This window comes from Terrapene carolina, unplaced genomic scaffold (assembly GCF_002925995.2).
Source record: "Terrapene carolina triunguis isolate 2854851 unplaced genomic scaffold, T_m_triunguis-2.0 Scaffold236, whole genome shotgun sequence".
Taxonomy (NCBI): domain Eukaryota; kingdom Metazoa; phylum Chordata; order Testudines; family Emydidae; genus Terrapene; species Terrapene triunguis.
Window position 1 is genome coordinate 11,370,829 of NW_020664587.1, and position 22,746 is coordinate 11,393,574.

At 50.8% G+C, this 22,746-nt stretch overlaps 1 protein-coding gene across 2 annotated transcripts; it reads left to right on the top strand.

Annotated features, from left to right (window-relative positions):
* The first annotated feature begins 1,526 nt into the window (after positions 1-1,526).
* MYCL (MYCL proto-oncogene, bHLH transcription factor) lies at positions 1,527-22,713 on the top strand. 2 transcript variants are annotated; one of them, XM_024202536.2, is made up of 3 exons: positions 1,527-1,579; positions 16,402-16,911; positions 20,115-22,713. In XM_024202536.2, exons 2-3 carry the CDS (start codon positions 16,404-16,406, stop codon positions 20,675-20,677), a joined length of 1,071 nt encoding a protein of 356 aa, XP_024058304.1. In that variant the 5' UTR covers positions 1,527-1,579; positions 16,402-16,403; the 3' UTR covers positions 20,678-22,713. The 2 variants fall into 2 exon arrangements, with proteins under 2 accessions (XP_024058304.1, XP_024058303.1); XM_024202535.2 differs by lacking the exon at positions 1,527-1,579 and adding an exon at positions 15,789-15,860 and having other exon boundaries at positions 16,388-16,911.
* The last annotated feature ends 33 nt before the right edge of the window (positions 22,714-22,746 follow it).

The window sequence follows — 22,746 nt, forward strand, 5'->3', positions numbered from 1 at the left end:
GGGCCGGCACAGGGCCAGGAGTGGACCCCCGGGTGCAGAGCTGGTGACTTGGATCCTGGGAGTGGAGTCCCAGCCGCGGGGCCGGGAGCGGAGCCCTGGGAGCGGGGGGCTGGGCGCAGGGCCCCGGGAGCGGAACCCCAGGAGTGGGCCGCGGGGCACAGGAGCAGAGCCCCAGGCGTGGAGCCGGGAGTGGGGTGCTGGGCGTGGAGTCCCAGGCACACGGGGCTTGCGGCCAGGGCCTCGTGTAAAACCTGGGGGTGCTGCAGCACCCCCCGCGCCGCTAGTTCCCGAGCCTTTGCATCATTTAAATAATGATGATGTGTAACAGAACAATAAGAGAGTTCATAGGAATTCTGTTCTCTGGGTATAATAGGTCTTACCTCACAGATCCTTGGCTATAAAGTGCTACAAAATCACCACCCAGAATATCTGTCTCATGTAACGCTTTCAAGCCAGAGATCTGAATGGCAAGTAGCATTATCCCCATTTTACAGCTGGGAAAGTTGAGGTGAAGTGACTTGACCGTGGTCAGTGAGCAGGCTAAAGACAGAGGCAGGAATAGAGCCCACATCTCTTGAATCCCAGTCCCCTATCTTCTGAGCTACCCGGCTTCTGCTGAATTCAGCCTCAGCCTTGCTTCTGAGGCAGGTAAAAGGGAGCTGGGTAAAGCAAGGCACAGAGCAGAGACTTGGCCAGAGTCATAGAGCAAGCCAGCGATGACAATACCAAGCACAGACCCCCCGCCAAGAGGCGTGGCTCTCGTCTCTGCTCCTAGGACTGCTGTCCTAACTGCTAGACCACACTGGCTATTTATAGAGCGAGTTCCTCCTTCTGACTGCAGCCTGGGGAACCAAAATATCATAGGCCAGATTGTCTGTACAAACTGGCCGTGAGACCTTCAGAAGCTTTGTGTCGCATTGCAATACAAAAGAAATTAAATGCATTTTGCGTGGTTGTTTTTTTTTTAAATAAAATGAACAGGATCCACTTTTTTTTTTAGACGGTTTGTATCTTTAGATGTGTCCTGTAGAGCTGAGGAGCCTGGGTTCTATTCCCAGCTCCTGGGGTCCTTTATTCAGTGAATCCGGGCAAGTCACTGAACTCTGTGCCTCAGTTTCCCCATCTATAAGGTGGGTCATACTCCTGCTCTTGCAGGGATGTTGGGAGGGCTGAGATTGCAAAGTGCTTTGAGATCCTCCAACGAGGCATGCGATAATATAATAATACTGCCTAGCCGGCAGGCAGGGTACCAGACCTCCGCCTGTACTGTCACTGCTCACATTCTCCACCTAGAAGAGTGTGTTGCAGGTGTGTTTGAGGTGGCTATTCTAGGCTGCTGCTGCTACCTATCCGATTCCTGTTGTAATGTCTGCTCTTTCCACAGGGTACCAGCAGGTGGCGTGTCTCCCTCACAAGTCTGCCAGCTCTGGTGAACTGGGCAACAGCCAGGGGTTGACACCAGGGGCCTGGGTTGTTTGGGGGCCTGTGTAAGCCTGAAGCCTTCTGCTCTCACCCGCCCTGTGTCTCTAGCTCCTAGCTCACACTGTTCATCTGCAAGGCGGCATGCTTCACAACTGAGGTCAGTATCATAGAATATCAGGGCTGGAAGGGACCTCAGGAGGTCATCTAGTCCAACCCCCTGCTCAAAGCAGGACCAATCCCCAGACAGATTTTTGCCCCAGATCCCTAAATGGCCCCCTTAAGGATTGAACTCACAACCCTGGGTTTAGGAGGCCAATGCTCAAACCACTGAGCTATCCCTCCCCCCATCATCCCCATTCCACAGAGGGGGAAACAGAGGCACGGGCAGGGGTGGCGTGACTTGACTGAGGTCACCCAGCAAAGCAGTAGCAGAGCTGAGAACTGAATCCAGGTCTCCTGATTCCCAGTGTGGTGCCCTGTCCATTAGCAGGCTACCTCCCCAGGCTGGGCTGGAAGGGCTCATCAGCCTGGTAGGCCTCACTGACACTCAACCCAATCTGCTCCAGTGTGGCAGGGAACAGCCTGATACCTCATAACAAGCACCTCTCAGCTCTGTTCTACATGCTCTGCCCAGCCCCAGAGCCCAGCGCCATCTGCCTCCCACTGCTTGAGATGCCTCTAGGTCACTATTGATTTCCCCCCCCCCCTCCCGGATAAAGAAGCCGTTTGACTTGCTGCTCACCCCTGCACAGCTGTGTGCACAGCTGCCCTGGCAGCTGCCGGCAGGAAGGGGGGAATCCAGCCCTGAGCCGCCGGGTGAAACAGCTGCAGAAGCAACAGCAAAGGGGTTGGCGAATTGGTGGAGATAAATCTCAACTGGGCAGAAGCAACGGGGGAGAGTGAGGCTCTCCGAGGCCCCTGTGAGGGACGGGATGCTGCGGGGGGAGAAGCTGGAGGAGCCTCTGGAGCTGCACGGTCAAATCTCCGCCCTTCATCCTGCTGAGTAGATAGATAACCCTGCAGAGCCAGTGCCCCATGCTGGGGCCACTGGCTGCATCTCAGCAGCACTGTCTGTATGTACAGCGCCTTTCTGTTTTCATGCCCCCCACCCCTTTGCTCTAGGTGGGGCTCTGTGCTTCCGAGAGCGAAGGGGGGCTTTGCTGTCCCCCGGCCTGTGCTGGAGGGTGTCTCTCTGCACCCACAAACTGTTCTTTTTTGGAGCCCCCATAGCCAGTAAATGGAACCAGGCCTGGGGTTCAGGCAGGGTACCAGGCAGGCTGAGTGGCACGCATGTGGGTGCTGCTGGCTGGGCTGCCTCCCTTGGCAGAGAGACAGAGAGATCTGTCCTGGGGAGGTTGGGGGTGGTGGGAGAGCGATCGGGGAGTGGTGCTGAGCTGGAAGTGTCTGCCCAAGTGGAAGGGGGCCAGTCGTCCCGCTTGGGTCCCGAGGCAACATAATCTTTGCTTTAATACGCAGCACCCCCTGCCTGAGCAGGACGTGATGCCTGGCCGTAGCACCGGAGGGCTGGTTTCCATTGTGGATCAGGCCATCCAGAAACTTCATGGACTTGGTCTGCTGGCCTCTGAGTTTACCGGGTCCTCCCCCTCCCCCAGCTGTTGGCACTGCCAGCCCCCCCCAAGTTTGTAATGCAGGGATTCTGCTTGGGCGGCAGCACCCAGCCCTCTTATGGCCACCTTCCCAGCATGGAGCCCAGTGCTTCCCGCAGGAAAGCCAAACAGCTCCTGGATGCCTCCCCACCCCAGGAGTTGTGGCAGCAAAGGGAAGGGAAACCAGGGCTGCTGGATTGGTGGACCCAGGCGCCGTCTAGCCTGGCTCCGACCTGGCCCGACCCAGCTCAAGCTGCAGCAGTGACAGAGCCCCTGTCCTCTCACTGGGGCCCTGGCCTGCACCCATCTCTCTGGGACTCTCCAGCAGGGCCCGAGCCCCGCATTCCTCTGGTCTCCTGCCCTTCCTCCCTGATGGATGGGACAGGCAGGGGGAGGGGCGGGGGAACAGCCTCTCTTCCTTCATGTGCCATTGTTGGTTCCCTTTTCTCCAGCCAGCAATCTGCTCCCTGCATGCCAACAGACAAAGACTGTAGCTCCAGGGCCCTTCACTCCCCCTATTGTGCCCTGGGGAAGGCATTTGGCCATAAAGATTCACCGTTTGCATCTCAATGCGGCCTCCTTCCCCACCCTCCACCCTCCCACCGCAGATCCTGAGACGCAAAACCCCAAGATGGGCCTGCAGCCCAGGGGAACCCCAGCAGGAGGGTCCTGTTCCAGCGGCATGGGCCAAGCCCAGGCCTCAACCCTCTGTGCCCAGGAGGGTGTGGCTGGGCTGGGTCATCAGCAGGCACTTTGCCAGCTGTGAACCCCCCCAGATCCTAAGGCAGGGCCGTGCAGGGCAGTCTTGTGAGCCGGGTTTCTGTTCGGTGGAAGAGCTTGAACTGAAGTTCACCTGCTTTGAAACAGCTGAGAGTCAAAGTGATGCTGAGCTGTTAGTTCTGTCTGTGTGCGCAGGGACGGGGATAAGGGAAGGAATATTCAGGGGGCCTTGGTCAATATTTCCCCTCTGCCTAACGTTGCACAAGGTGCTGTGCGCCTGTTGACTTTGAGCCCCTGCCCCCCCCCCACACCCAGAGGTGGCTGCATTTCAGTGGTGCTGCTGTCCATAGGTTGCAAAGTGCTTTGGGATCTTTTGGGATGAGATGCACAATAGAAGTGTGTGTGTTTGTGTGTGAGGGGGAGACCCAAAAGTTCAGCTCATTACACACACAGTGACAAGCTACAAACTTTGGGACAGGAGCCAGGCGTTCCCCCAACGTTTGGAGGGGAAGGGGATTGGCTCGGAGGGATGGGTTGGGTTGGCCCACCTTTAATATTGAGATGTTTGTATATTTCATGTGTGTATGTGCGCATGTGTAGCTTGGAGTGTATGTTTATATTGGGGGGGGCTGAAAGGCTCATATCTTTGTTCTTCCCATTTGGTTGAAAGACAATCTTAACCTTGTCAGCCCTCGATTTCTTTTTGAGCCCTTCAGCTGCTGTTCCCGGATACCACTAAAAACCAAGAGGATTAGGGCCGTCCCTGCCTGGGCCACCCCTTGAACCCTGTGTTCTCAGAGCTTCCAGGAGGAACCACACTGCATCCTGGGAGTGCACAGTCTGCAATACATTGGGGCTTGTTTATGGGCAGCTCAGCTTGCCCAGGGAGCCGGAACTCCATGGCTCTGCCACTGAATGGTTCCTGGGCACCGCATTGACGGTGGGCGTGGTTACAGCCTGCTTCCATTTTGGAGCACAGACGGGACCTACCCACACTGAAAGGTGTTTTCAATGGGGCCAAAGCCCTGGTTGTAGCCAGGTCTCGCTCTCAGCACAGTTCAGGGAGCATGGTTAAGGTGTGTGCTGTAGCTGGTGTGGACTGTTGCAAAGAGAGGGGCGACTGATTCACAACCACCAGCTTCTTCATGACGTTTAAACCTTCGGTCTGCTGCCAGATTGTCCTGTCCATGCTAGGACTGTGATTCTCATCAACTTGCTTGTTGGCTCTGGTGGAGCACAGTGCGGGCTGGTGGGTGTGGGGGTGTCTGTTCCTTGGAGGAGTCGATCCTCACCATTGTGTGTGGTTTGCCTGTGTCTCTGTCCTCTCGATTGGATGATGTAACCTTTGGAAACAGAAGGAAGAACTGCTGAGGAAAACCTGATTTTATTCTCTCAGGGAGAGGGTAGAGGAGTAATGGGAGGGAGGTGATATGAGACTCCGGTGATGTGGGCAGGATAAGTAGCTAGATATCAGGTAATTAACCATGCACAGGAGATTTTCTTTTCTCAAGAAATTATTTGCCTCTGTGGATTTAAAACCCCTTGGGATCTTCCCAGAGACAGACAGACAGACACCCCCACACACGCCACTGAAAGGTTTATTTGTTAGACTTCACACTTTCCCCCCCCCTTGTTGCTTTCACACAAAATAACTGCATGTGTCTTTACATGCCCAGCCCTATGCATGAAGGATACTCAGTGGTCTCACAGCTGTATCTCCTCTTTGAATAATTATCTGGGTGCTGGCGGTCTGGCCGGGGGTGGGGGTTGGGGGTTGAAGAACTGCTGTGTTCAGGATCCCATCCTATTTGCTAAGGGATTGCTTGAATTGTTGGTCTCTATCAGTCACCTACTATCATTATTGCAGATACTTCAGTAGTCTGTTCGCCTAGGAATTTATATTACACCCATCAGTGAGGAATCCGAGTGCCTTCCAAAGGGACTAGAGCGTAGGCATGATACAGGGGCACTGTCCCCTGTTGCAAAGGGGGTGGTCACATCTCTTTGGCCCTATGCTTTTGGCCAGGGACAGCAGGGAAACGGCTGGGTGTTAAGTGGCCTATCCCATGCACAGCAATCGCTCTTATCTGCCGTGTGCATAGTTTGAATTCACTTCTCTCCCTTTTCTGTTACATCAGCTCCACTGGCAGGGTGGCCGTGAATCGCCCAGAGTTGCATCACTGTTTGCTTTCACTCAGTACAGATCAGCTTGGGCTCCATGCTCTGTTCAGCTGGCTGTTCAGAAAGCAGGAGCGGCGCGGAAGGGATTGTGAATAACATCTCCATGAGAATGCGATGGGGTTTGATTCAAAAGCATATTTGCAAATACCGGGGGCAGCATTCACCCACCTGTTAAGTATAGTGTGGATGGGCCCTTGACCTCACTGTGCCTCAGTTTACCCATCTGTGAGGACAGCTAACGATTAACTAAATAGATCTTGAGATGATTCTCCCTGACTTGGAAGGCTGGGTTTGAGCTGCTGCCATCCCCAGGGCTTTTATCAGTCTGCTGAGAAGCCCTTAAGTTATTGCCTAGACACACAACTATTTTAGTAACAAAGAGTCCTGTGGCACCTTAAAGACTAACAGATGTATTGGAGCATAAGCTTTCGTGGGTGAATGCCCACTTCGTCAGACGCATGTGTTTCACCCACGAAAGCTTATGCTCCAATACATCTGTTACTCTTTAAGGTGCCACAGGCCTCTTTGTTGCTTTTTACAGATCCAGACTAACACGGCTACCCCTCTGATACTTAACTATTTTAGTGTTGTTCTGAGGCAGCACATAGTAAATAAATCCCTCCTCCCCCTGCCTTTGCTCTCATCAGGGGTGAATTGCCAGTCTGAGTGGATTTTACAGGCCCTGAAAGTGATGGGGTTGTAAACTGACTCCCAGCTGGTGAGAAGGAAGAGTTTTCCCTTGATTATGCCGTACACAATTGGGTGCATTATAGCGGAGCTCGTCCTTTCCGTTTGAAGGGACGCCGTCAAATTCAGAATGACACTTCTGACTGAATATTTCACTCCTGTTGTTCCAAGGAATCCCTATGATCTTTGCAGAATAGTGATTTTAGTCAGTGTGTTTACTCTGCGCATTTGACAGCACTTTGCGTGCTGTCAATTTCACTGTATTCCCCTGTCTGGTCAGTTACTTTCCCTAGTTTGTTTGGGTCTTTCACACAGTCATAGGGGATAGTAAAATCAATTTAGAAACAGGATGGTGTGATTGTAAAACCACAAAAATTGGCCAGGAGGACTTGGGGCAGGTGTAAAACTTGCAACTACTTTCAACTTCTTTTTTGTTTTCCCTGACTACCTGTTAAAATGATGGTTTCCCTTTAAACCATCCAGTGCCGGTCGGTGTCCAGACAGAATACCAGATCAGAGAGACAATTGCTCTCTCTCAGCTGGCCAATTTTATGGCTTGAAAGAAACAAACATTGACTGCAGATATGTAAAGCTGGTGAATGATCAGAAGATCGGTTGAAGGTCAGAATGTCTTGGTCTCCCACCCACCTTGGTCATCCAGCCAGAGCCCAGCAGGCCTGGCCAGCTTTAATAAGCTGCCAAAAGTTAAATTTAGAAATGCCTATGTTTGATTTAGATGTCCGGGAATGGGGGCTTTGTATTTCTAATCAGTAGGTGGATAGGTGAAAATACACCCATGCAAGACCACGGGAGGTCTTTGAACCACTGTGAGCTTCAGTGTACGTCTTACTTGGATTTAAGAAATACGTTGTATATAAGCATCTTCTTTTTCAGGTAATTAACTTGGCTCCTGTAGAGCAGACAATCTGGTTGTAGTATCAGATCAAGCTGTAGGTCTTTTCTAAGCTAGCTAGCTGCATGGGATACAGATTGAATTAGACCTTTGTATTATAGCAGTCACCCTTCTTGATGGTTTTTGCACTGCTAGGCTTACAGGTGGCTTTGCGGGCTATGATCTAATACCTCTATATGACCTTTATTCTACTCTGATTAAATGTAACCTAATTATCAGACATTCGTGTGTGAACCAGATTGGTATGTGCCGTAACCTTTGATTGACCAAATATATCAGGAGAAAAGAAACTAACCATGGGAACTTGGTACCCCTATTCGCAATATTGTTTATATTGTGGTTGTGCCTAGGAGTCCAAGTCAAGGACTAGACCCGCATTGTGCTATGTGCTGTGGAAACAGAGCAAAAAGACACCCTGTGCCCCAAAGAGCAATGCTGGATTCCTTTCTCCACTTCGTTCTGCCCTGCGGAAAAGATCGGTCTTCTCTATAGATGCTTTGTCACCTTCGGAAGGAGCAAACATTATCACTGAGTTATATATCACTATTAATGAGCCCTGGCCTGGATTGTTCTAGAGGGCTGCACTACACTATCTCTGGTTGCCATGCTCCACCCCAGCAGTGGCTGCATTTCAGAATCGGTCAGCGTCGTGGCCTCAGTTGGGGCGAAAGGGTTGTAGATCGCTCTCATGTTCTGGAGACTTTCCGCCGTATCATTCTAACTGTGACAAAGCCTAGACTGGCGCTGATTGACATGGCATCTTCTTCACGGATACAGTGCCTGTCGTTTAAAACAATGCCTTAGCAACAACTAGTGATTGAAAGAGTTATCCAGGGTCTGTTCTTCTTGCTCTAGGTGGACTTCATAATCAGACCCTGTTTCAGGCTCAGGATATAGTCAATTATTAGTTCTCCTTGTGCATGAGGGGGACTCCCCTTTCTCTGTTTTCACAATAACCCTTATGGTCATTGGCCCCAGTCCGGCAAGAGGCTCCGCCCGGATGGACCCTGGCACCCACGCAGAGCAACCTGGGTTCATGTTGGGTGGGGCTTCAGCTCTCTGAGATGTCAGTGCCTCTGGAGGCCAGATTTCAGTAAAGGAGCTGGGACTGGGCATTCCCATCTCCAGGTGCAAGCAGGATCCCAAGTGTTGGCTGCAGGAGGGAGTTGCATTTAATTCCTCCCTCCCCACCCCAGCTTTACTGATAAAGGCCTGAAATGGTCTAGTCGGGGCGATGAGCTTATTTGCAAATGGACATCTCCTGTTGCATAACATGCACCTAATGGGCCACATGGGATTATACTTATAGGCGCACTCAGCTGCCAGCGTCGTGGGGTCTTCATACAGCTCACTTACTACTCAGGCTCCTCGCTTGGTCTCTTGCGGTGTCGCTGGCAAAAAACGGACCCTTAATACACCCCCAGCAGAAGTGCGTAGAGTAGACGGAGCTCTGGCTGTTACCGCAGATGATCCTAGTCCCTGAGCCCTGTCAAGACTATCGCCTCCCCCGTGGCGACCAGCAGGGGTAAATTGCGGTGCAGATTGTTGCCAGCTTTGCGTGATCGAAGTAGAGGAAACTGTCTCAGACGTGCCCGTATCGGATTTCCCGGCGCCGGAGGATTTGTGGCTTGCCGCACCGGCCAGGTGTTTGACAGGAGGCTTAGGTGGTGCAGCTGGCCCATGGGTGTGGGTGGGCCAAGGGCCCTCAGGGCTTCGGCAGTAGGGTTTTGGTTAACCCCGTGCTTAACTGAAGTCACAGGCAGCCCCTGAATGCAGGGCCCTGTGCTCCCAGGCTGAGCCTATGTGGCTCTCTGGGCCTGGTTGGTCTTCTGTTCTGTATGTCAATAGACTCCATCAAGCGCCTGGCTATGGCCTATTATCGCTTTCTCCACTTGCCTGCCTGGGTATTCCCAGTAGCTACCTTCCTCCTGGCAGCTCTTACAAGGTTCCCAAATGTGCATCCGATTCATGTTTCATAGGGCCAGTTGTTACATTATCACTTACAGACGTGGCCTCTCTTCTGGGGTGGGGGGGACACGACGGGGTTCCACATGGTTCTCTCTGCTGCCCCCAAATGCCTCTCATCACGGCAACCCCTCACATGGCTAAGGCTCGTCCCCGTGGGGAAATATACCATCATGGCTAGACCAGTATAATTATCCTGACCACAGATCGTCCTCTCTGCCCTACCTGACACCACCTGAGGATACAGGTAAGAGCCCCCCACCCCCGTGGACTCTTGTAACAGTATAAGAGTGCTCTTTTCCAGTGGCTTGTCATGGGGGGTGTCACCAGCATTGCCATGCCAATATAATTATACTGGTATAGCTAGTCAATTTCCCCATGTAGACAAGCCCTAAGAAGAGCTGCTGGCTGTTAAACCAGAGCCCGTCAAGACAATTGCCCGCCTAGGCTAAGGGGGAAAACTAAAGAGCAACGTGATGTTACTGCTCCTCTCCAAGCTGGGAGATCTGCCCTTGTGGTTCTGTTACGTGGAACAATGTCCAGGCCCCAAGACAGCGGCGGTGCCTGGAGGCACCTCCTCTCCTCTAACCTCGATCTGCCCTCCCCGCACCGAGAACTGAGACCACGAAGTCCAACTGTCCAGCTCCTGGGACAATCCAGCCTGGCTGGACCCTACAGAGGCAGCCTTCAGACTGCAGAACCCTGGAACTGCCTCTGAAGAATTTTGAATGGACCAAGTCGCACTGTGGCACCTCCCCTTTGTGGTTGGATGGAAACTGGTTATTCCTCATGCAACGTGGAGCTAATTAGCAGGCTAACGGGAACTGACAGAGGAACAGTCCATCTAGCCCTGATCCTCACTCCAACAACCACCAGCCTTCCGCAGCAGGCAAGGCAGTAACACACCTGACCTATTGTGTAGGGCCATAGATGGAGGAGGTGAGGGAATTCCCACCCCATGTCCTGAGGCTTTCTTAGCCCGGCTCGGGTTCACGCAGATGTTCCTAGAAATATTTCTTTTGTATTTGACTCTCTAAGGCCTTGTCTGCACCAGGGGGATTCTCAATAAACCTTCCCACCATTCGCCTCTGCTGCGATTAGCAATGGTAAGAGCCTTGCTGGGGTTGGGCCGCTGGCTTCCTCTGCTGCGTGCCCGTGCGACCTGCTTTGAGCAGGGTTATGTGAGCTGGTGTTCAGGGCAAGCCGTCTGTCAGGCCTGGGGTCGCCAGCATTGCTCGGACGGGTGCCGCTAGACTGGGGTTAGCAATGGAGGGCTGCAATGTCCCCTCTCCCCGAGGGAATCCGCTTGTCACTGCCAACTGCTCCCCTCCCCCATTACAGGCTCCAATGCAGGGATCTCAGGCAACAGCTCCTTCTCTCCACCAGGCCTCAAGATTTGGGGCCTGATCCAAAGCCATTGAAGTAAGTGGCAAGACTGCCACTGACTGCACAGGGCTTTGAATCAAGCTGTCTAGGCAGTACTGGATCTTATTTTTCCTTCCCAGACCTGTGATCAGTGTTGTTCCTTCCTTTCTTCCTCCTGGCCCCCAGCTTTCCCTCGGTGCCCCCCAATATCTGCCACTGTCACATTCGCTTGGGTGCTTCTGCTAAAATGAGCAGCAGCAAGAAAGTTCACATCTGCCTTCAAGCTGTCACCTCAGCCCTTACTGAGATGACGGGGTGCCCGTCATACTTCCCGGAGCTGTTGTGTCAGGGTGTCTCCAGCCGGCAACACCGTGGCCACGCACAGCTGGCAGGGCTTATCTTCACAGCCAGAACAGCAACGTTTACAATTAAATCAATTCTGCAGAAACGGATGGGAGCTGAGGTCGTCCAAACCCCCAGAACGGCCCTGTCCCAGCGAAGAAGACCGATCGTTCTAACTGGCGCAGGTAGGGATGCTTGGAGTTGAAGATGCCTGACACTTTCCATTGCAAGATCCTGTTTTCAGACCCTGGATTGTAGTCTTGTGCATTCCCAAGCTTTAGAGTAGTCTTTGATGGTGTGAAATGTACCAGATGATGCTGGTGGGTGAATCTCTGCCAACTGCTCTCTCCTATGGGCCTCCCCAGGACCACCACCGGTAGCTCATAAATTATAAATCACCCTGATGCTTCTGGTGGGGGGTGTTGCCTGGAGGCCTGTCTTTGCCTGCTAAACTGCTCTGCTTAAAAAGGTGAAGCCATTCAAATGAAGGCTCCCCATCCCAGACATTGAGGAAGCAATTAAGGGGCAATGATGCAAATATTTGTGCTGCAGTCAGAGGGGTTGGCTAATTGCCTCTCCTTAAATCTGTTAGCCCAGGCTTTTGTCCTGGAGTCAAATTAACCCTTTGCACTCCCAGCCCCCCTCCTGTTAATGAATAAAGAGGAAATTGTGGAGCAAATGATGGAAAGATTTGAAAGAGATAGAGGCTGCCCTGCTTTTGCTAGCTAGACTTGGTCTGCAGCACTCCTGCAACACCAATGCTAGGGTGTAGTCAGTCCTCTCTCTGTGGTCTAGATGAGACTAGGGCCAGATCCTCAGCTGCTGTAAATGGACGTAGCTTTATTGAATTAAGTGGAGCTGTCAGGATCTCACCCACAGTGGTTAAAATACTGGTGTCCTGTATGTAACAGCACTCCCACCATCACCTACTGCGCCCATGGGAAAGCTGAAGAAAAATGCCAATTGTAGGCAAAGCCAAAGTAGATTTAGTTCCTATTTTGTGACAATGTTATGAGCTTCCTCAGGGAGACTTGCTGGTACAGATCTGTCGCATCTTAGGTGCATTTAACATGTGTGATTTCAGCTTTACGCGTTCGGCAAAAACAAAAAACAAAAAAAAGAGAAAAATAACAATTTAAATACTGTTTCTGTAGTGCGGGCGATTCCGCCCGCCATTAAACTCAATGTAATTTTGACTATACGCGATTTTCGCTTTAGGCGCTGACTACGGAACGTAACCCCAGCATAAGATGAGACAGACCTGTATATTGAATTTCAGCGCTTAGCTTTTCAACCCCCAACTGCAATGCCAGTCTCCTTCCTACCCAAAATCCTCAATGAAGATCATGTAACTGATGACGTTATTTAATCTCAAAGGGCTTTTACCTTCCATGTTGGATCACAATCACTTTCTTTAAGCCTTAAATATTCCTCAATTTCTTGAGACTGTTTAATCTGCCTAACTTTAAACTTCTCATTGCTTAGATACTACATTGGTGAATAGATATAAATACTTCTGCCAATTGTCAAGACAATGAATGAGACAATGGCCCTTATAAAAATGAAATACAGTATTAGAATGCTTCCTATTATATTGTGGTGATCTGGGGCTAGAATACTGAAGGTTTTTTTTAATATATATATATAGGCCTTGAATGAATTTGGCCCAATGTGCTAATTCAGATTAAGATCTTTCTGGTATGGCTCAGCCTTCATCTTTCCAGAGCATGTCAGCTGAGAGCCTGCCAGTGTGAGACTTTAACATTCCATGTTCTCTCTGCTCTCCCTGGGTGTTTAAAGATCTCTTGGCAGTTTTCATATTTGTAGCGGTTTGTCCAATATTTACCAAAATATTTCCCTCCCACTCCTGTTCTGTAGGGTGTTTGTGTCAGTTGAGCTCCTGGCTGATGCACTCCAGAAGTGGGCAGCTGTTAGGGATGGTTTCAGCAAGTCCCTGTTCACTTTGGGGGTCCAGAAGCAAGAAAGCTGCTATGTTTACTTAAACTAAAAATCTTATTTACCTCTCCAATTAAGTTTCTTTTTACTTTCCACTTCTTCCTCTTGTCAATGTTATTCTTTAAACCAACAGGGAGTTTCCATCCCATCTCAACCTGACATTTAGAATTAAGTGAAAATAGATCTTTGGTAACATCCACTTCCTTTTTTGTGTAACCAACTTTTTAATTAACCTTATGTAACTTCAGTTACAAAAGGGGAACGTTTTGGAGGGTGCAATTTCAGCTAGTCGCCAGATGGTGGCGCTTTTTAATACTGTAGTCCTGGCTAGGATAAATCAGAGATTCTGATCCAATAAGAAGCTTGGGGTAGGAGGTTGTTCATTCAGTTGCATTCCATGTAGATTCTATTGTAAATCGGTTCTGGATTCAGTGTGGGGTCTTGATCTGTGATGGGCCATTTTAATACCTGCCTGTTGCTCTGTGAAAAATAATGGAAGTTGGATTAGCTTGAAGTGTTTTATACAGCCATGTGCATTGTTCAATATAAAGTAACTGAGATCAGCTGCGTGCAGTACCCACTCTTTGTATTCCCTTGAGTAGGTGGATCATTTTTCTGCCTGTCTTAGGTATGGATTTATATGGCACCTCTTATCAGACTATCTGAGCGCCTTACAATCTGTTAAAATATTTGATCCCCACAGCACCCCTGGGAGGTAGGGATTATTGCTATTTTGCTGATAAAGAATTGAGGCACAGAGGTATGTCCACCTGGGGATAAAAGTCTCAGAGCCTGAGTCAGCTGACCCAGACCAGCTGCAGGATTTTTATCCCCATGATGATGTAGATACGCCAGAGGCTCAGGCTCAGAAATCAGTGGGAGCTAGATGCCAACAAGCTGATCAGGATCTGGGCTCATGCACAGTGCTCTAACCACTGCACCATCCTCCTTTCACCTCTCACTCCGGAAGCACTGAGAGTTCTTGGACACTAGTTCATCTTCATTACAGGACGTTAGCTGCATTGGAGAAGAAATTTAGTTCTTTAGTGGAAATAAGAGTATTCTCTAAAAGGATGAATGGACATAAAGCAGAAGGCTTCCAAGCATGTCAGTCCACAACTGACTAGGGAAGAGGGTGCAAATGACAGCTGGAGCATGTTGTACCAAAGTATTCTTTAGTATTTCAAGAACAAATCAATATATGCTCCATGCACAGCCTTCCACCAAGAGATTTGCCTGGGAATTTGCAAACTCCATCTTTGTATTAATGGGAGAAACTTAATGCCTTGAATAGGCCTTTCCTCTCTTACTACTGTAATCCTATGTGTTTGTTTCTTAAATTACATGCTACATCCAACAGCCTCTGATATTAAAACAACCAAACATATACCTTGTATTTTTAAACCTTTTTACTGTTTTACCTATTTAACAAATACACATGACACAAATAGTCAAAAAAGACAGACTAATACAGATTCAGCATAATAACGAGAAGTAATAAAAATATTAAAATAGTGTCGTTTGCAAGCTCTATGACTACAGCATAGGCTCCGCAGTGTAGACATAGTATGTTAGTAAGTAAGTGGCGTAATAAGCGTCCCCTGCCTATGCTGCCCTAGAAATTGTTTGCCACTGTAGGAATGCCGCTTCCTTGAACACAGTTAGCTATGCCTATAGCACTCTTCGGTCCGCAGAGCTGCATCTACACTGGGGGGTTTGTCAGGATGGTATATTGGTCAGGGGTGTTTTGGTTTTTATACCCCAGCCTGACATAGCCTATGTCTACGACGGAGCCTATGTGCACGTACAGCCCCTAGCACAAACAGTGCCCAGCGCTCAGCTGGGACCTCTAAGTATAATATAAATAATCAGTTCACGAGTAAGTCGGGCAAATAACTTTGCAGAAAAGTGAGTATACGCCGAACACACTACTCTAACAGATATAATCTACCACTCCCACAGTATCAGCTGCTAAACTACAGGCTAACCTGGGTGAAAAAAATGTTTCTCAAAGGTTGCTTTTGTTTTGCAGGTATTCAGCACCCCACCCCCCCCATCAGGTGTTTTACAAAGACGAGCAACGTTAGCCTTGTTTGTACAGAGGGGAAATGGAGTCACATACAGGTCAACACCAAGTCAGTACTCAGGGCTTCTCTCCCATCCATAGCTGCCCTAAATCTACTGGGGTTAACAGATTAGCCCGTGGGTTTAGGACAGTGTTAGTGCATGGCTTGCAGGCAAGAGCAGGACTTCGGGTGTGTTTTTAGGGCAGGGAAGATTCAATTGCCCTTACAGTGCCTGTGAGCAAACACTCCTTGATGCTGCCCCGCTGCTGGCTGCTTTCCTTGGGAAGTGGGCTGCGGTGGGACCCCCACGGCCGGCCAGTGCTTTGGACAGTCAGCTGCTCTGCTGTGCCATTACCAGGGCCAAGAGGGAACGGCAGCATTAACAGCGGAGCTGGGCGGAGCACCGAGGTGATTTACAAGGACTCGCCCCGCCCATTATGCAAATCACAGCCCCCTGGTTGGGGGTCCGCTTGCCGGGGGCGGGGCTATTCGCTGCAGACGGGATATAAGGCGGTGGGGGAACAATGCACCCGAGTCTCAGCTCGGTCGCTCTGATCGCGGGGACCGGCCCCGGGGGTGTAGGCTGTAGCCAGAGCGAGCCGCCCGCTTGGAGCAAGAGCAGGACACGGGGGAAAGGTGACTCCAAGGGGTGGGGCCCTGGGGCTGATCTTCTCTCTTTTTCTTTCTTCCCCCCCCCGGGGGGGCTGTAGTTTGGTGACCCTGGGAAACTTGGAGGCAGCGCGGTTCCCCCCCGCGCTTCTGCCCTGCTCCAAGCCGGGCAGCGGGGACCGACCCGTTTGTAACTTACCCGCCCCACGTGCATGGGGGGCCGCTGGACGGTGGGTGGGTGGGAGCAGCTCCGCGCGTGGGAGTCTCCCTGGGAGGGGGGTGACTCCGATTTAGGGCTTTGGGGTCTCTAGTGGGCGCGGTCCGTGTGGGGGCGGTTGGAACCCCCTTGGTGAGTGCGTTCAGTGGGGATTTGATCACGCACCGGGAAGATGCCGCGAACGCCCCGTAATTAGAGTTTTGAGGGGCGTGGGGTGGCCACGGTACAGAGGCTGATCTGATGTTGGGGTGTTTCCCTGCCTGGCTTGGTGCGGGGGCTTATCTCCTCTTCTCCCCCCCCCCCCCATGATGCTGACACTGCGCTTTGGGATCCCCAGGCGACCCCCTCCAGAGATGGAGTTCGACTCTTACCAGCATTACTTCTATGACCATGACTCCGAGGAGGATTTCTACCGATCCACCGCCCCCAGCGAAGACATCTGGAAGAAATTCGAGCTGGTGCCCACTCCCCCCATGTCGCCCCTGTGCAGCGCGGGGGGGAAAACCTGTTGCCCCGGGGCAGGGGAGAGGTCCGACTGGCTCTCCCACTGCTGCCTGGCCGGGGAGGAGCCGGAGTATCTGATCGACACCGGGGAGATCTTTGGGAACCTGAGCGCCTTCGTTCTCCAGGACTGCATGTGGAGCGGCTTCTCCGCCCGGGAGAGGCTGGAGAAAGTTATGACCGAGAAACTCTCCACGGGCACGCAAAGGGTTAATCCGCACAAGCCCTCCTTTGCCCAGGACTTCGGGTTCAACAACTCGGTGAGCGAGTGCGTGGATCCTGCTGCCGTCTTCCCCTGCCCCTTGGCTGAGAACAAACATCCCCCTGCCTCCTCCGGGCCCGAGCGGCAATGCGATTCTGGTAAGGGATTAAAAAAAACCCACAAGTTCCCTTGCTTAAAATCAAGGTGTGGGCTGGTCCCAGCAACCCAGTGAACTTTCTGCTTTCTCCAGCATTGCAAAACCGCCGTGCTGGTGGCTCTCCCGTTTACACATGTGTTGGTAAACAGTCTGGGAACGGCTCTCCGGAAGCCCAGCCTCCTTTTGTTGTGACTCCAAGCTCGTGTAAAGCCCACGGACAAGAACAAAGGGAAGCTGAACAGTCTCTTCCCCCCCTAGGATTTTTGCTTGGGAACCCCCTGCACATTGCAGGGAGGGGGTGACCCTGGAGGGACCCCAGATTCCAGAATTCTGCTGCTTTAAAAAAAAAAAATCTTTCCCTCCTGCTAGGAGACGGCGCTGGGCTCCTCTGGGGAACGCTCTCTGAGCCTGGAAGCTGCATGGGGAAGTTTGCATCCTCTTGTAATGCTTCCCACCGCAGCCATATTGGTGTTCTTTCGGCTTGATTTACAGCACCCAGGCTGAAGTGCTCCCCCACGACTAGGTTTCAGCTGATCAGACCGCTCCCCTTTGCAGCCTGTCTCCGATGGCCTCCTAGGACAAAAGGCAAAATCTCTTTGTGGGCTTTGACTGTCACAAAACAATTGTTCATGTCTCTGGGGACATCCCTTCTTGGTATGTGCGGGGAGGCATGCTACCAAGCAACTAGATGCATCTCCTAGCCCTGCCTCTGCAAAAGGGTCCTGTCTCCTGGGTCCTAGCCAGTCTCACACTACAGGAAAACTGGTGTAAATACTAGACTGAGGCTTAAAAGTGATCAAGGGAATGGTGTGTCAAGCCACCAAAACTAAGTCTGAGCCTTGATCTGTAGGGCTGGAAGTTTAATACATGCGTTTTTTTTTTTTTTTTTTTTTATGCCCTTGTTTTAAATTTGTCACTTAATGGCAGGCAAAAATCCTCCCAAATCAGCTGCTAATTTTTTTTTTTGCTCCTTCTAGAAATGACCAGATGGAGGAGGTGTGATTTCGATACACCTAAACTCCAGGCAAGATTTAAATGACTGCCCTCTGAAACGAAGGGGGGGCGGGGTATGGCGGAAGTGCTGACACAACCTTGGGGGTGCAGGGCTAGACACCTCATTATCTTGACCTTAATACTAGAGTCTGACTGATGAGTCAGGCATGAGTAATTTGGTTATGACTCATTCCAGGAATGAGGATGGCTGGGCCAAGAAGCACCTTTAGGACTAAGATTTAATTACATTAGGATGATGGAGATAGTAAGGAGGCTGCAGGCTCTAAAGGGCTTAATCTCAATTAGTGGGGGGGGGGGAACTGCATTCATTATTTCTACTTTAATCATGCTACTTCGGTGACCTGCACTTTACCTGATCTGAATCCAGGCCCCTTGGGCACATGCTCCTGGCAACATGGTCCCAGAACAAAAAGCAACAGATTGCAGCAAACAATGAGGGGGGCCTCAGTGAGTGACTTGGGCATTGGCCAATGAGGGATGGGTAGCTTTGCAGCAGCAACATTCCAAGCGCCTGCTGAGGCAGCCAATGGCCACCTGGCTGGGAGGAGGGGCCCAGCCAGTCAGATTTTTTATTAATGGGGAAACGATACTATTGTCCACACAATGGAAGTTTGTGACAAAAGAAGGGCATAAAAAGTGCACAGTACAAAGCAACCAGGAAATAGCATTGACTATCAGGAGGTGTGTGTGTGTGTGTGTGTGTGTGTGTGTGTCAGTCACCTAAAATAATAAAACCACATTAGCAAATTCTAGACTGCTGATCACCAAGTGATGCAAGCCCTCTGAAGGATAATCTCTCTAGCATTAGAGGGGCATGGGAGACAGTGTGATCTAATGCGGAGAGCGGACGATTGGGAATCAAGAGCCCTGGGTCCCAACCTCTCTTCTGATTTAACAATAATCTACTGGCATGATGAGTATTGCCAGCGTGCAAAAGGAGACAGACCTCCACTGTCTGCTAGCATAGAGCTTCACTCTATGTTGAGGGTCTTATTCACTGACTAGCTGCGTGACTGTGGGCAAGTATATTAAACAGCTCTGCCTCTGTTTCCCCAACTGTAAAATGGAGGCAATACCCATCTTTGTGAAGTGTTTTGATTGAGTGAAAGGCATTGCTAATGCAAAGGATTGCTAAGCCAGTTGGAATGCCATGCACAAGGGGCCTGTGCTTGCTTTTGAGCTTTACAATCTCTTGGGGAAAGACCAAGTGACTTTGGAAAGTGGCAGGGAGTGAATTGATAGTAGCCGCTATAATTCAGGGATGGCTAGAATGGAGTTTTAAAGAGTTGGGTCTGTTCTCTTTGTTTACAGCTTTGATAACCTTTCCCCTCAGACCCTTTCTTTAAGGCTGAACATGTTTGAGGTGGTGAGGGGAGGAATGTTAAATGGTGGATGGCTTAGAGGTTCATTGAACCTGATGGCAAAATGTCCCCCCTCCCCCACTGTGAGAGGGGAGGATTGTCTCTCCTCCTCTCCCCCCCAGCTGAATGGGGAGAGGAGAATACCAGGGTGGGGGGTGAATAGGATTTATAACTTGTGAAAAGTAACAAGTCACTAAAGTGCGAAGCTGCAGTGAACAGGAACAAAGGGCAGCTCAGCCCCCAGATCCCTCATTTACAATTCCAATGGGCCATGAAAGAGCCCGACAAGCAGGAGCAAGGGGAAGATCTTTATCCTTCAAACTCTGTCCCCAGCCACTAAGGCTCTTGCTCCCCTCCTTTCTGCTGGGGGAGGTGAGGACTGGTGCAGGAATTTCTTGCCTGTTGGGTCTTTGTTCTTAATGAGTGTTGCCCATGGTGTGTAAGGGAAACAGTAAGAAATCCATGTCCCACTTCCTGGGACACGGAGCCTGAAGCTAAGGGGAGAAATCTCAGTCCTATGACTGGGATTAGGGGATGTGGGAAAGACCAACTCAATCATCCTTCCTGGGGCAGAATTGTTTTATGCAATGCACTGGGATCCATGCAATATGATCCTCTTCCTGATAAGTTTAACCTAGCAGGGTGACTCTATAATCTCCAGAACATAAAGAAGTACTGGAGATCCATGCACTAGGTATGGTGCTGCACCCTGGTCTCTTCTTTGGGCATGTCACTGCCCCATGCTAAGAGGCTTGGCAAGGGGTAGCTGAAGAGAATAGTCGAATGATTCCAAGTGATGGGTTGTTTTGCTTGCGTCTGTTTTGAACAGAGGGTGAAGAGATTGATGTGGTGACAGTGGAGAAGAGACAATCGCTCAGCATGAGGAAGCCGGTCACCATCACCGTGCGAGCAGACCCCCTGGACCCCTGCATGAAACACTTCCACATCTCCATCCATCAGCAACAGCACAACTACGCTGCCCGCTCTCCACCAGACCCCTGCTCCCAGGAGGAGGCCTCAGAGAAGGAGATCAAGGAGGAGCCCCTGAGCAGCCCAGAGCAAGCCGCAGAGAGCTCATCGCCTGAGCCTTGCCTGCTGAAACCTGAGAGCGCCCCGAGCTCAGATAGCGAGGACATGGCCAAGAGGAAAAACCACAACTACTTAGAACGCAAGCGGCGAAACGATCTCCGCTCACGCTTCCTGGCACTGAGGGATCAGGTCCCCGGTCTGGCTAACTGTCCCAAAACCCCCAAAGTGGTGATCCTGAGTAAAGCTTCGGAGTACCTGCAGTCACTAGTTAGTGCAGAGAGGAGGATGGCTACAGAGAAAAGGCAGCTGAAGTTGAGACAGCATCAGCTGCTGAAACGAATCACCCATCTCAAGGGACGTTAGCTACCAAAAACTTGACACCTTTCCTATATTGATTTGCACATTTTTGGTTATTGTGAACCCTCCAAACTACAGATCCCAGAATGCACTGCAGCCAGCGCACACAAATATGGCTTGCATTCTAGGAAATTTAAACTGTGTGCGGGGGGTGGGTTCTTTGTTTCCCTTATTCACGTCTGGTCTCGGGTTCCTCTTTAACGGGGCAGGGAGTTGCCAACTGTGGGTTGAGTTAACTCTTTGGGGACGCTGGTAGGTTGGCACCGGAGTAATTTTGACACTGGATTTTGCAAGACACTTGGGCTGAAATTGTCAAAAGTGACCATTGAGTTCTGGGGGTCTCATTTTGAGGGTCTCCAACTTGAAGCACCTGCGTCCTGACTGCCAGAGATGCTGAGCATCTGAACAGAGATGTGGAACAACGCTGGCTGAGGCCCACAGGAGCTGCCTTAGTGCCTCTGAACTTCAGGCCTCAGGTGCCTGAAACTGGGCACTCAAAGATTGAGGCCCTTTTCCAAAATAGGGGCCTGAGTGGATAACCCCAACCTAGAGATGGCAGGATCCTCATTCAGACAGATAGGACCTGTCACTGAATCCAGCTATTCTGTGAATTTACTTTCATGCACACACAATTTTGGGTGGTTCGTTAACATGGCCGTTGCTGCCATGGACCTATTAAGTTTCACCCAACTTCTGTTGTTCAACCCAACCCCAGCGCTGGTTCCCGTGGTGCGGTGCTCTTCCACCGTCCCTTCCCTGACCCATCCTCAGGGTTTGTACTGGCCCACCTCCCCAATCACGACCCTTCACAACATCCCACCTCCTATTCTGCAGCGGGGGGGGCTGACACCATGTACCCAACACATCCCCTCCAGAAGAAGTCCATTCAATTCCTAAGTGGCACCTGCTCCACTGCAACTGAGTAGAGAGAATCTAGGCCAGGGTGTTCAGATCCAGAAAACAAGGGGGTTGCAATCCAGTGGTCCAGTTTGGGTCCATCTCTCTAGAAGCAGTGACAGCTGGGGGATGCCTGGAGGTGCGTTGGGAAAGCTTTGCTCTAGGGGCTGGGGCTGCCGTTAAAGATCCTCATTCTCCCAGGGGTGGGATGATGCATGGATTAAACTCCTATCACTGGAGAAGAACCGAGACGAGCTTGACATGGACTATACCTCACTTTCTTACCACTTTACACAGTAGCTTGTCTTGAGGTTTCTGTTCTAGAAACTGCTGCTGTAACTGCCTGAGTCTTATACTGGGGGACCCTTTTTTTAATACTGTATTTTTGTACAACTGTTTTGGAGAGTATTGTTAAAGATTTGTCTTTTTGTAAACCTTTCTCGGGGGAGTGTGTGCGCTGTCCCTGCTGCCGCGTGGAGAGTGCGTGTTTTGGGGGGGCGGTTCCTGATGCCTTTCTAGGAATAGTCCGAGAAGGGTCCTATGTTCTGATTTACTGTTTGGAAATAAGTGAGTGATTCCTTGGAGGGGGAGGACGTTATCTGGGGCCCAGCTCCTCAAGCAGTACAATGGGCTATTGAATGGGGTTTTCCTCTCTCTGAGGATGAGGGTGAAAATGACCCTGTGTGGCTGACTTTCACATATTCCCCAAAAGCAGGCTCTTAAGAGCGATGCTGCTTAAGATCCCAAGTGTAGCCCAGGACTGACAACAAGGGCTGATCTAATTGTTGCTTGGAGCTACTTTGTCTTTACTAGGTGGGTAGAAGCCACCTCTTAGAAGGGATCTGATCAGGACTTTTAGCCTCTGTTTGCTGACCTGCAGCTACATTCCCTGAAGTTGCATTTGTTCAGCTGGCCAAGGGTCTTCTCTCACCTCCCCACAAATCTCCCTCTTCTGTGAATACTAACCAGTTGATTCAAGGGAAGTGGGGAGGGGAGTAGGACCAGCGGCCTTCGTCTCCCTTGGCACTGATGGGGCTGACTCTCTACTTTGCAGCAGAGACGCACGGAGCAGCCAGTGAGCTGTCTGGCTCCTAACTGACCTACTGAGAAACTTTAGAGTTAACACTGTGGTCGGATTTAGCACTTTCTTCATTACCTCACACTTCATAAATAAATAA